The sequence below is a fragment of the Schistosoma haematobium genome, chromosome 3 (genome assembly GCF_000699445.3).
Source record: "Schistosoma haematobium chromosome 3, whole genome shotgun sequence".
Lineage (NCBI taxonomy): Eukaryota > Metazoa > Platyhelminthes > Trematoda > Strigeidida > Schistosomatidae > Schistosoma > Schistosoma haematobium.
In genome coordinates, this window is record NC_067198.1 from 24059799 (window position 1) to 24072534 (window position 12736).

At 36.9% G+C, this 12736-nt stretch overlaps 1 protein-coding gene across 2 annotated transcripts in view; it reads left to right on the top strand.

Moving 5' to 3' along the window:
• Nucleotides 1–7803: 7803 nt before the first annotated feature.
• Nucleotides 7804–12736, top strand: part of RQCD1 (Cell differentiation protein RCD1) — a gene marked incomplete at its 3' end in the record, with an annotated part of 45003 nt that continues 40070 nt past the window's right edge. Inside the window, exons 1-3 of one of the 2 annotated variants that reach the window (XM_051213356.1) lie at nt 7804–7954; nt 7995–8115; nt 12274–12468. In XM_051213356.1, the coding sequence (XP_051069327.1) occupies nt 7881–7954; nt 7995–8115; nt 12274–12468 (390 nt within the window). In that variant the 5' untranslated portion in view covers nt 7804–7880. The remainder of the gene's footprint in view (nt 7955–7994; nt 8116–12273; nt 12469–12736) is intronic. The other variant, XM_051213360.1, reaches the window with a different exon arrangement.

The window sequence follows — 12736 nt, forward strand, 5'->3', positions numbered from 1 at the left end:
AAACCAATCAGAGTTACGACAACAGGCCCTAGATTTTGGCGCGAAATTCATTCACTATTTGGCTAAATAGATTCTTGGCATTATAACCATGTCAGTTCGTGATGAAAACCCTAAATCAAACTTCTAACCCTAATCATCAACTGCAAAACATAAACCTTATTCGTCAACCTAATTTTATAACCCTCGTTAAGCCCCATAAAGTAGGTAGGCTAACCCAAGGTCACTTTGGCGTTGCTCAAATGTCGTCCATAAATTATTGTCTCACAGGAATTCGCTACAGAGATTTATGTTCTGTCCCCCCCTTTAGTCGCCAAAGACGTCCGCTACTTAATTTTTAGCCCACCGTCACCACACACCATCTTAAGACGAAAGATAATGGACCGTTAACCATTATCAGATGGTCAAAGAATACAAAGGCTTTTCCAAGGAGAAACACTAGGTGTTAGATCGCCGCAACAGTTTTATGTCGCCTCCATGTCTTAGTGAGCGATAACACAGTGGGTGAAGCAGTCTCAAAACAAGGATGGATACAAGGTCTCCCATGATACGACCAACACTGTTTAGATGCACAAGATCCTGAAACATCTCCCTCTAATTCAGCGCGTACAGCTGATTAAATAATGGAAAGAGATCCCACAACTGGATCACGCACGATAATTCATACACAAACTGAAGTAACATCAGAAGACCTAGTCATAGAGGGACTCATTGCTAGTGTTAACGGTTTCAATGAGGCTCTCGCAAGAATGCAAATGGGAGCAGGTCACCACAACGACCAAGTTCTAAGACAAAAAATAGGTCTAAAATATTCAGACAATCTGAGCAGTTCTGTCGGTACCACTGAAAGTTTGTTGTCAACCCAACCAAGTGCATGCGACCATGCACTTGGCCTAAACAGTCGCTTGTTTTATATCAGAGACAGAAACTCAGGCTTGAAATTTTTGGTAGATACTGCCGGTACTCTTAGTATCACCCATCAAAACAAAACTGAGCTGGGTCAAGAAACATCCACAGTTCCTTTGCGCGCGAAATTTGAACGTGGTAACTTTTTCACGCGGTTTAGGAATTGTTCGAATTGTTCATTTGTAGAGTGCATTACACGGAGACTATCACCCTATCTTGTATATCGGATACATTTTACTCGGGAAAATTTTTCGACATACACTTATCAGTTAATGTATTCCTACCGCGGATTTAAGTCTGAAATAGATCTGAAATATATTATGTACTTATAGTTTCTGATCATTGTTTTAACCAGGTTAACACTTAATATCAACTATATACTCAGATACTATATTTAGTCTAACGAACTCTGTACTCACCCAGTTTCAAATCATGGCCAATAACTTCAGCAAAAAAGAAATTTCACCAACCTCTAAGCCAAATAAAATGTCCAAATCTGTAACACCTATGACTGACGATTCACTACCAGACATCGTCGAACATTTATCTGCTGAACCCTATGCATCTTATCCTCAAATATAACCATCGATACCTGATTCTCCATGGTACAACCCCTCTATCTCTACGTGCAGTATGCCAACGGTAAGACTGATTAACATGCAAGACACTATACCCACGTGCATCGAAAAGTCAGTACAGTCTACCAGACAGCATGTTCTACCAAGGCCTAGATCTAGAATTTCAAAAGCTAAATAGTCTAATAATTTATCTCATACACACGAAAATACTGATAGACATAGTACTGACATCAGTCGTCCACGAAACACAAGCGGATTTCGATCATTTAGATGGAAAGAAAGGAAACAAAACAAAATAAACGAACAGACAATCAAAGCTTCAGGGGTTCTACTTTGTTTTCAGTTAAGTAGATAGATGTCGGATCTTGTTTTTATAAATCACTAGTGGTTACACTGATATTTAATAGGTGACACAGAACACTTTCGAAAAGAAAGTCATGAGGACAACTTCTGAATCGGGTTACAGTTTCACTGTACTGAAGACTTACTGGGAGTCAGTTCTGCATGGTTGAATGACGGATCAAGATAAAAACCAAACGTACGTTTGTGTAGGTTCTACGAACAGGTTGGATATTCTTCAAATGGACACTTGCCCCTTAGCGTGTTTGAAACATTTCGTAAGCTAACCATAAGCAATATTAATGAAAGACACTACTGCCAAAATAGTGGCCTGCGCGTTTTGTCGAACGGTGAGTAGCAGGATTTGGGTACCTCAACTATCACAACAAACCGTGGAATCCCGTTCAAATCTGGACCATTTCATTGTCTTAATACACTACTAGAAATCACAGAGCTCCTAATGAACAGTTGCCACACACAAGCTAAAGGGTTGCTAGAACGATTTCGTCCATAGCTGAAAGCCTCACCCGCAGTTGTACCATTTGGCCTCTTATATTAGGAAAGGACGACGAGGTACAGCTGAACATAGCATCCTATCAGGAAAAAGTTTACTATTAGCGAGCTCGTCGGATTTACGCCCCTGGTTAACGGCATTCTGGGGTCGTCGCTTGCTCAATAGAGAGGGAGCTGTAACGGTAAGTAAATCCACGAAGTTAACAGCTCTGTATTTCTTCAATAATGGTGCTGACCTCATTAGTTTTACTAGACTCGCTCAAGCTGAAGTTGCTCGGTCATGCATTCGCATCAGATCATGAGTGAACGCCGTGCTAAATATCCATCGCATCTGCTAGCCGGCCTAGGCCAAATACTTCTCGACCTATTGATAGCATCTAAATTGTATTTTCCAATCCCTGCTTTTCTTGCTTCTGACTTGACTGAGTTCGTTTATCCTCGATTATTAACGTAATACGCATAAATACGTTGTCGAACTCCAATTACCCGTGATATCTTTATTTTGATAAGGGACATTCTGTATTTGAATGAGGCCGAATAGTTGTGTATATAAATGCCAAAATTTGACAACGATGATTTGCGTGTATTTCTACTAATAGCCATCACAGTCTTTCAAACATGAACCCAACGTTTATTGTTTCTTCATGACCGGTTTGCTTACTGATAAACATAAATCCCCAATAAATTTTGCACCTTAGAGTCTTATTAAATTTGAAATTTGTCGACCGAATTCTATGCATATGATTGCAACTGAAAATCACCCACATACTATTTAGCAGCAATTATCAAGCATTTGCTACATAGGGTGAAATATTTGGGTATTTTTGTAGCATAACGGAAGGGAAGCCCTGAAAATCCCTCCGAAGCATTTTTTTAGACAGTGCTATCCTTAATTTGTTGCTTCTACATGTCCTGTATTTTAACATTTATTCAGATCTCTTTTAAACATGCTTTATGATGATATCGTTTAGCTTGCTCACGATTATTCGTTTCATTCTATCCCGATCCCATGGTAAATTACGTTTACTGATTTCAAATTCGCTGTTGACGAGTTGGCGAGTGGAAATATACTCAACATTGTTACGTCAATTTTGTGTTTCACAGACCGGAGTAATGATCATGTTTGTTCATGTAGTCAATGGATTTGTCATATTATGATGTAAATTTGATCTAAAAAACTAGATTATGCTGTGAATTTCGCTATGAGTGTGTGTTCAATTGAAGCACCTGAATGCGTTACTCCGGAAATGCTGTGCATGCTAGAAGTATAGTAAAACAAATACACCCCATAAACAGTGAAATTATTAATATTCAATATAAAAGTTCAAATCAGAAAAATGTCTTCAGTTCTCCTCTAACACTGATATATAATTTGTTTTTAGGGTTTATAGGTTCAATTATCTAAATTCAACTGCTTTGATAGTTACATCTGTTTATTCTTGTATAAATGGCTATCGTATAACTGAGTCTAAGCGATATAATGCTCAAGGGAACTATAGAAGCAAGTCAATTAGTAAGTAGAACTGCCCGATCCTTCATTTCCATTAGTGTGCCCAAGCGTCAAAACCAGAAAATGATCAGTGTGAGATTATGTGTACATTACAGTGTAGCTGGCTCCCAGATCCACACTAAATACAAGAAGCAGATTTTCGTTTGTTCAGTGTTCATGAACGACGTAATGCGTCCGAGTCATCTAATAATATTATATAGCACATATTCGATAACATCTGAAATATATCGGTAGGGTTTCTGAATTAGACCCAAGTTGTAAGGTGGATGCGTCTTGACGTTCTTTGAGTTTTATCAGTAGTATCAATCCCGAAATATAACTGTCGACTCGTAAAAAACATATTTATTGATGTTGAAAAACTCATAGTGTGTAGCAGCGAATAGTTAGCGAAAAACAAATGTTACTCCTTTTGATATCCAATACCGTTGGCAGTTCATAACGTGTCCATGTTTAATAATAAGCAATTAGCAACAAAGCCTGACCTGTGGCTCTTCTTAGGTTACTTCTGGTTTCAAGCTCGAGTAAAGAAGGAGGGTCAAACACAGGCTTGACAACCACAACCTATGAAAAACTACCTTGCTAAAAAACGCTAACCAGAGTGAACGAAAATACATCATTTAAACTCTAACCTCCAAGGTGATGGGTCTTAATTCGGAATAATTATGACTCCAAATGATAAAAGATAAGATTCTTTGGGAGGGACGAGGCCGACGCCCCTTATAACAAACAGAGCAACAGTTAATCTGGGGAAACGGAATATCCGGACAATGTATGAGACTGAAAGGACCCATCAAATAGTTACGGAAATGAGGAGATACAACTTGGCAGTACTCGGAATCAGTGAAACCAATTGAAACCAATCTGGACAGCAAATTACTAGATGCGGAGGTGGTGCCGTTGTACTTCAGGCACGAAGAGGGAAACGCTCCATACACTCAGAGTTGCTCTGGTGCTGTTCCATGGAGCACGTGAAGCACATATGAGATGGGAGTCTCATGTACCCACAGTCATCCAATCATCATTCAAAACAAAGAATGAGGAAATCACAATGAACGTTGTCTAGTGGTATGCACCCGGCAATGAAGACGATAAAGATCCGTCCTCTGAGAGGCTGCAGTCGATCATACTGAAGTGCTCAGAAACGGACTTGACCATCCTGATGGGTGACGTAAACGCCAAAGTCGGAATGGACAACACAGGGTATGAAGATACGATCGGACGACATGAACTGCCTGGAAGAAAGTGACGAGAATGGTGACAGATCTGCAAACTTACGTGCATTAAACAAAATGGTTATAGGCGGCACAATATTCCCCCACAAACACATACCCAAAGCTATATGGGTCTCAAAGCGTTACACTACGGAGAATCAGATCGCTCATATGTGCAGCAGCAAAAAATTCGAAAGGTCGATAGATGATAGGAAAAACAGGAGAGGAGCTTCAGGTCACCACCCAGCGGTTGTCAAGATGGGACCGAAACTAAAGAACCACTGGACAAGTGGAGAAACAGCAGTACAAATGTTTAATACAGCCTTCTTTCGAGATACTGACAAGCTCGATGGATACATGATAGCTCAAGGCACAAGCTGAATACACCGAAGCTAACAAACAAGTGAAGGAGAGCATTAGAGCTAACGAGAAGAGATATGTGGAAGATCTAGCAACGACAGCGTACAAAGCTTCAACAGGAGGAAATATGAAACAAATATACGACACAACGAAGAAACTAGCGGGGAAATATTGTAAACCATAGAGACCGGTCAAGGACAAAGAAGGCAAGACAATCACTGAGATTCAAGAACAGGTGGGGAGAGCACTTTGAGGAACTCGAAGCAACACACACAGACCTACCTATAGATGTCACTCTATTAATTATCAAAGAAATCAGGATGGCCATCAGACGAATCAAGAGTGGGAAAGCAGCAGGGTCTGACAGTATACCAGACTAGGCGGTGAGGTCAGAAACAGAGATACCTGCAAACATACTCTACGTTATATTCAGAACGAGTTGAGAAAATCAACAAGTTCCGATAGACTGAAAAGAAGGATACCTCATCAAGATGCCAAGGAAGGATCTGGGCAAATGTGAGAACTGCAGAGGCATCACACTACTATCAGTACCAAGAAAGGTTTTCAATAATGTTGCTGAACTTGATGAAAGATTCGGTCAGATTCCGTAAGTATATGTCATGCACAGACCAAATCACGACACTATAAATCATTGTTGGAAAGTCAGTTGAATGGAACACGTCAGTATACATCAACTTTCTTGAATATGAGAAAGCATTTGACAGTGGATAGGAGAACCCTATGGATCCTTTTCTCACACTATGGTGTACCTGAAAAGATCGTCAACATCATGCGGAATACATAAGACCGACTACATTGCAAAGTTGTGAGTGGAGGACAGCCGATTAATCCCTTTCAAGCGAGGTCCGGTGTCAGACATTTTTGCTTACTATCGACCTTTCTCTTCCTCCTGGTGGTCTACTGAATTACAAATAACTTCACATCTCAGGGTAAGCATGGAATACAACAGATAGATTGTATGCGGCTAGACTATCTGGACCTCGCAGATGACCTAGCTTTTTCATCTCATACACACCAACGTATGCAGGCGAAGACAGTAAATGTAGCAGAAGCCTCTGCATCAGTAGGCCTCAGCATATACAAGAGGAAAGCAAGATCTTCAAATACGACACAGAACACCAACCCAGTCACGTGATGAAGAAGCTCTGGGACTGGTATAAAATTTCACGTACCTGGGAAGCATCATTTATGAACAAGTGATTCTCACTCGTGATAATTTGACCAGCCAATTCAAATGTGAACAATCAGGGGAAACACTCGGCCAAAACAACTGCCATCACCACGAAGTGTTTAGTTAAACAAAATAAACGCAATCAACAAAAGGCCTAACAGCTTCATATAATCGAATAAAACCAAAATCTATAACTGAAATGAGTTCATAGAGATATAGAAATTTTAAGGATTTAGGTAATGAGGGAAGTACCATTATCTATAGAGAAAATAAAAACCGTTTTAATTCGAGTGTACATCTCAAAGGACGCTTATGCACATGTACACACATGAGTGTGAAAAATATATTAAAGACTAGTCGAAACTTAACACAACACTTTGCCTCATCCGAAGGAACAATTGATATGAGCAGAGAAGTCTTCAACGAAACTGTGCTAAAGAAGAATCAATTCATTAACATGATTTTACTTACGCTGATCCTTCACGTCATTATAAAAGAAAATCTCATATCGATAAGATTGGAGATGCCACGAGTATTTGTAGTTTAACAACGCTTTGATCAGATAATACCTAGGTGAAATTTCAATTTTTTCTACTATAGGACCCGCACACCTAAGACCATTTAGTGTCAGATGTAATAACAGCCAGCTCTGCCGATAGTTTTAAAAGGAAACCAGACAGTGGCTTACTAAATCACGGATTTTGAATACAGAGGTTCAACATTAACACTAGAAAAATTATTTTTAGATAGATTACCTAGACCCCGTGCAGCAAAGTATCCACACTTAATTTGCATACCTGCAATGCCTTACTTTATCTTTTATCATATATTTACCTGGAGTCAACATTTTCATCTATTTTTTCGCTATTTTGTTTATCCTATGTATTTGGTCTGAGCTTCTGTACTTTCTTTACTGCTCTATATTCTGATTTTACAATGCTCTTACCACAGTCCATCAATCGAACAAGAGATAACACGGTAGCTTTTGTTTCTAGTAACATCACTGTTTTGGAATAAACTCACTTACCTACAGTGAATAATCCCAGGAATATTTTTCAAAATATATAGAAAGAAAATACTCTTAGTAAGTGTTAACTTAGCACAGTACGTTCACCCCAATAATAAAATGTTTGTGAAAAAGACAATATGTTGATGCTACAGGCCACAAAGTTATTGTACATTGAGTACTTTTGTTAAAAGCGCCAAGGTTAAGTACTTCGCTACAAATGTCTAGTGTCCGAACTTCCTCCCAAAGTAATTCATCCGCCTCTGATATGGAAAGTGTTTACAAGTGGGTTGCTTCATTAACCAATGTAGAAACCCGGGAAAGTGCACTCCTTGAATTATGGTATACTGTATTTTGTCTATACTCAGTTTCCTTCGTAAAGTAAAAAAAGAGAGTCGGTTCCTGAACTTGCTCCACTTCTGTGGCATTCCTGTGGCTCTATTGCTGCGTTGCTGCAAGAAATATGTGCTATTTATCCTTACATCAATCCACCAAATTTAAGCGTAAGTTGTTAGACATAATTTCCCGTATAAGAAGTTTACGCATGTATGAAGCTAGTGATTTTTTGTCTTACCAGCGTTTCTATATAACCTTTGACCAAATGCTCTTCGTTTTTGCCTTCTTATTCACCAGGCGAACTTGGGTTTGTTTTTGTCTTTAAGCGGCTCTTCAGCAATTAGAGTTTAACACGTTTGTAATTTCTTCTGTAAAACTACGTTTTTACAGAAAGCTACCAAATTGTTAAACAGTAGTTTGAACAGAACAGAAATTCTCATTGACCTCTGTCCTTTTAGATCCCAATTCTGAGATTTAGATCTCACTGTATACCTGATTTCTTAATGTAGATTTTCTGAGCTGGAAATATGTAAACTACTCGAAGTGATCCCATTTATGGTATCACTATGAGTCATTCATATTACAAAGTCTCAATCAGGCAGCTAGTGTTTAATGCTCTGCACTAGATGTTCACTTGTTTTTTGATGCTTTCGGACCTTTTCTGTTATTTTTTAGGTAATTAAGATGCCTGCTTATGTCAGCGAAGTTAACAAAATAACTTGTAAAGATAATATCATTTCGCTGGTACTTTACGAACTGTTTGTTCATACAACCCCCAAGTTCTTTTTTGTTTCTCTTGATGTTTTTATTTGATCCGTTTTATTACTCAATTCTTCATAATCACAGTGACGTGTGACCATGTTATTTATTTTTAATAGTTAACCACGACCAACATTTGAAATACTTGTGCATGTAAAAGTCAATAATAAGGTTAGAGATTGATGTATTTTTTGTCAGCGAAAAAAGAACAATGCTTCGTTGTAGCACCAGTTTAATTATTTTGGCATACTTGTAACCAAGATTTTTTATTAACTGGACTCATTGTTCATAAATCATCGTAAAGTCAAAGCACCGAAGTACATAAGGAATTTCAGGATATTTCGAGTTTTTAACGCCAACCCCCAACCTGAACTAGTCAATCCTCTCATAACCTATTTCCAATTGGTGATTTTATGATCAAGAGTATCTATTGGTTGTAATAAGTTTTAAGGATGAATGTAAATCATGAAAAACTTTTGTTAACATTTAAATCAAGGTTATATTTTTCCACTACCCCTTCACAACCACATAACTTGAAAATTACTACTTTGAACGTCTGTTAAAACAATCATTTTCGCCATAAGGTCTCCCAGACAAAATTCAGACACTAGAGATATTAATTCATTGACTCAAAATTGCTCAGGTTAATTTTATATGATTGGTGCCTTTTATGAATCTCAATCAATAATAGCAACTGATACACTTTTGAAATTGTCGGAAAATTCCCCAAAGATTCTTTGAGTTCCTTTGAAAGCCTTTTCCGTATTGCATCCGCTGTACTTTACTGAGAGCTATCGATGACATATTTTGTAAAAACTTAGTGTAGATGCTTTTCAACGTATATAATTACCGTTGTCTAAAATAACCACCATAACCTTTGTTTAATCAAAGTACCATAATTGTATCGTCCTTTATAAGTTCACTTAATGTTTCCTCATGATCCCTATTCGGTACTCTAGATTGTAGAATTGATGTTTTAGTGTCATAATTGAGGATACCAACCTTGTTTTTCAATATCCATAGGTTTCAGTTCTGACAATTGTTGTTATAAACGTCCAAGTTGAGCTTTTTTAAATCCTGTTATATTTTCTTGGTTTATGAATTTTAAGTTCTAGGGGGAATTTCTCTGTCTTGGACTTAATTTTATACTCGTTAGATTACTTATGTGCATCTCAGGGTTCGCAAGGAAGAGATGATATTATTATTTTTCTCACAAGTATTTCGACGAATGCATTAATAAAATTTAAGCACGAAGTATTAAGAAAACATATAAACGATTGGATAATCCTGGTACTTCGACTAGAGAGGGGTTCTAGTGAACTTATTTTTTACCAAGATGATTAAATAAGCAAAGTTACACCAATCCTAAGTGATTTTACTGGATTTGTCATCGATAACTCTCAGGAAAATATGGTGAGTGCAGTATGAAAATGACTTTGGAGGAAATTTAAAGAAACTTTAAAAAGGAACTTAGTTGAAGATTCTATTTGTGATGAACTCAAACACTGTATTCACGATTGCCTTGTTTGTATACCTTACCATTTTTTACGACATTGGTTGTTATTACTTGACTCCGACTCACATTGGTGTTGATGGGTTCATTTCATCTATTCTCTTGATTCCTTGATACCATTCACTATTTTCTTCATTTTTAAGCTTATCATTTCATTTACTAAGTCTTCGTCTTTGATATTTTTGCTTGTTGTCGTAAAGTATCGAGACTTAAATATATAAACCAAGTAACTATCTAAATTGACACCTACTTTTCACGTACTCGACAAATACAATGACTGTTCACTCTTCAAAAAATATCTCAATGATAATGTGATAGGTCAAAATAAGTTAACAATGCAAACTAGCTAGGTCAGTCTGAATATTCGAAAAAGCTCTTAGTTTAGGTCTTTATATATGTAAAAAATGACTTGGATGGATGTGGGATTAACCATTCAAACACGAAGCCGAATTTTGTTGATGAGGATGTGAAGCTTGATAGCTATTTCTGAAGATTTCGGCTGTGCATTTAATTGTAATTGTAATATAGTTGCTTGGTAACTGAACTACTTTTCGTATTTTTATTCATATTCCTAACAACAATCTTAATGTTAGTTGTTCTATTTTACTGTGCTGTCCTTTTGTTTGCAGCACTTATTTGCTGTTTATCATTGCAACTTCATAAGCAATATTAGCTTTAGGACGTTAGTTTGTATGCTTCATTCAGTATTAATTGAAGAGTCCGATATAAAGAATATCTTAGTAATAAAATTAATCTAATACATTCATCTTACGGTGGGATTATGGTTGATTTTATAAGACTTCCGTTTCAGATGAAATTATTGGTTCTGTCAGTCATTGTTTAAGGATGCTCATATGTACTGTTTGCGCTTCCTTCTATGCCTTTCTAGTATTATACCAAAGTAGACTAGAGCCTCAAATATTGTCACTGTATATTTTTATATCAGTGGTTTGCCTTGGGGGTGCCTTATGAATTAAGCACTCTTAAAATTTCTTAATTTTGCCTTTAACGAAACTGGGATACACATGTCCGAAAAATAAATATTAATAACACAAAATCAGTTCAGGTTGATTTTTTGGCTGAAGGCATGTCAAAATATAAATTACAAAGCTGAACAAAGGAATGTGTTCATTAATGTAAAACTACTGTGGAAGACGTGAAATGTACGAAATAATATATAAATAATCTAAAGTCACAGAAAGTGGGTTCGTTTCTTTGGCCAGGTTTGGGTTATATCAATTCTGTTCTTTACTTTTGGACTTCACGACCTTAAGGAAAGACCAGTAATACGTCAACCAATTTACGCCTGTTGCGTTTTGGGAATGAACGTTGCTTTTTAAGTAATCACTTAGTAGTAACTTCCTTGTGAACCTGTCGTTCAGTAGTGTCGGGGTTTGTTCGTTCTTGGTTCAAGCCTATTCCAACGATATTGGTTTAAGAAGTTCGTTAATATTTGATGCAAGTTCGGTTTAGCACTTATTCAAATGCGTGAATAAATTTAACATTAGTGAATAATAATTATTTTACCATAGTGATTAAGTTCGTCCTGTATACCTAATCCAAGTAACCTTTCGTTCGTGCACAGTTCGGATAAACAGTCTTTAAGATCATAACATTGATTTCCGCTGTCGTTTCTCATATAAATCACTTAACTGGAAATTTTTAAAACACGTTTTAAGATTGTCGGCTAGCTGCTTTCATTATGCAACACTTTCTCAAGTCAGTTGCGTTCTCAAACGCAAACTATTTAAAGTGTTATTAGTAGAAAACTACAAATCACTAATTCATTCTACCTTCAGTAATTGTTTTTTCTCTTTAGTAACAAAATGTATTTGAACCACATCATTTCGGAACTATTTCCTTTGGTGATGTTTTCCACACCTACTTTTTCATTAAACTGCTTAAGTTTCGTAGCCTACGGTAATATTATAATTTACTTTGAAGTACCTCTGAATTACATAGCCCCATTATTTGTTTCGTTAACGTCACTTGCATAAATGATAGTGTTTTATCATTTGAAAAAGTTTATATTTTGATGCTTTTGTTCTCTAAGGCACACCAATCTAATCGTGTATGCAACGCGTTGGCTCTTCTGCAATGTTTAGCTTCCCACCCGGAAACCAGAAATGAATTTTTGAAAGCTAACATACCTCTTTATTTGTACACATTTTTGAACACAAATAATCGAACACGCCCATTCGAATATCTAAGGTTAACAAGCCTAGGGGTAATTGGTGCACTTGTTAAGGTAAGTGTTTACATATATATTTACTACTTATCTTTAGAATGAGTTTTTTACGTCTTCTTGTTGATTGATGTTACATTATAGTCAATTTTGACTGAGTTATTTTTTTATATATATTATGCTACTTGAAGTCAGTCTTTACCTTATCGACTACTAGTTTATTTATGTATTTATTTGAATACATAAATATTGGTACAAGAGGGCACCAAATATATATGCGCCACACAAAACAATGAGAATTCGAAGAGAAAGAAAAAAAGAACAATAACGA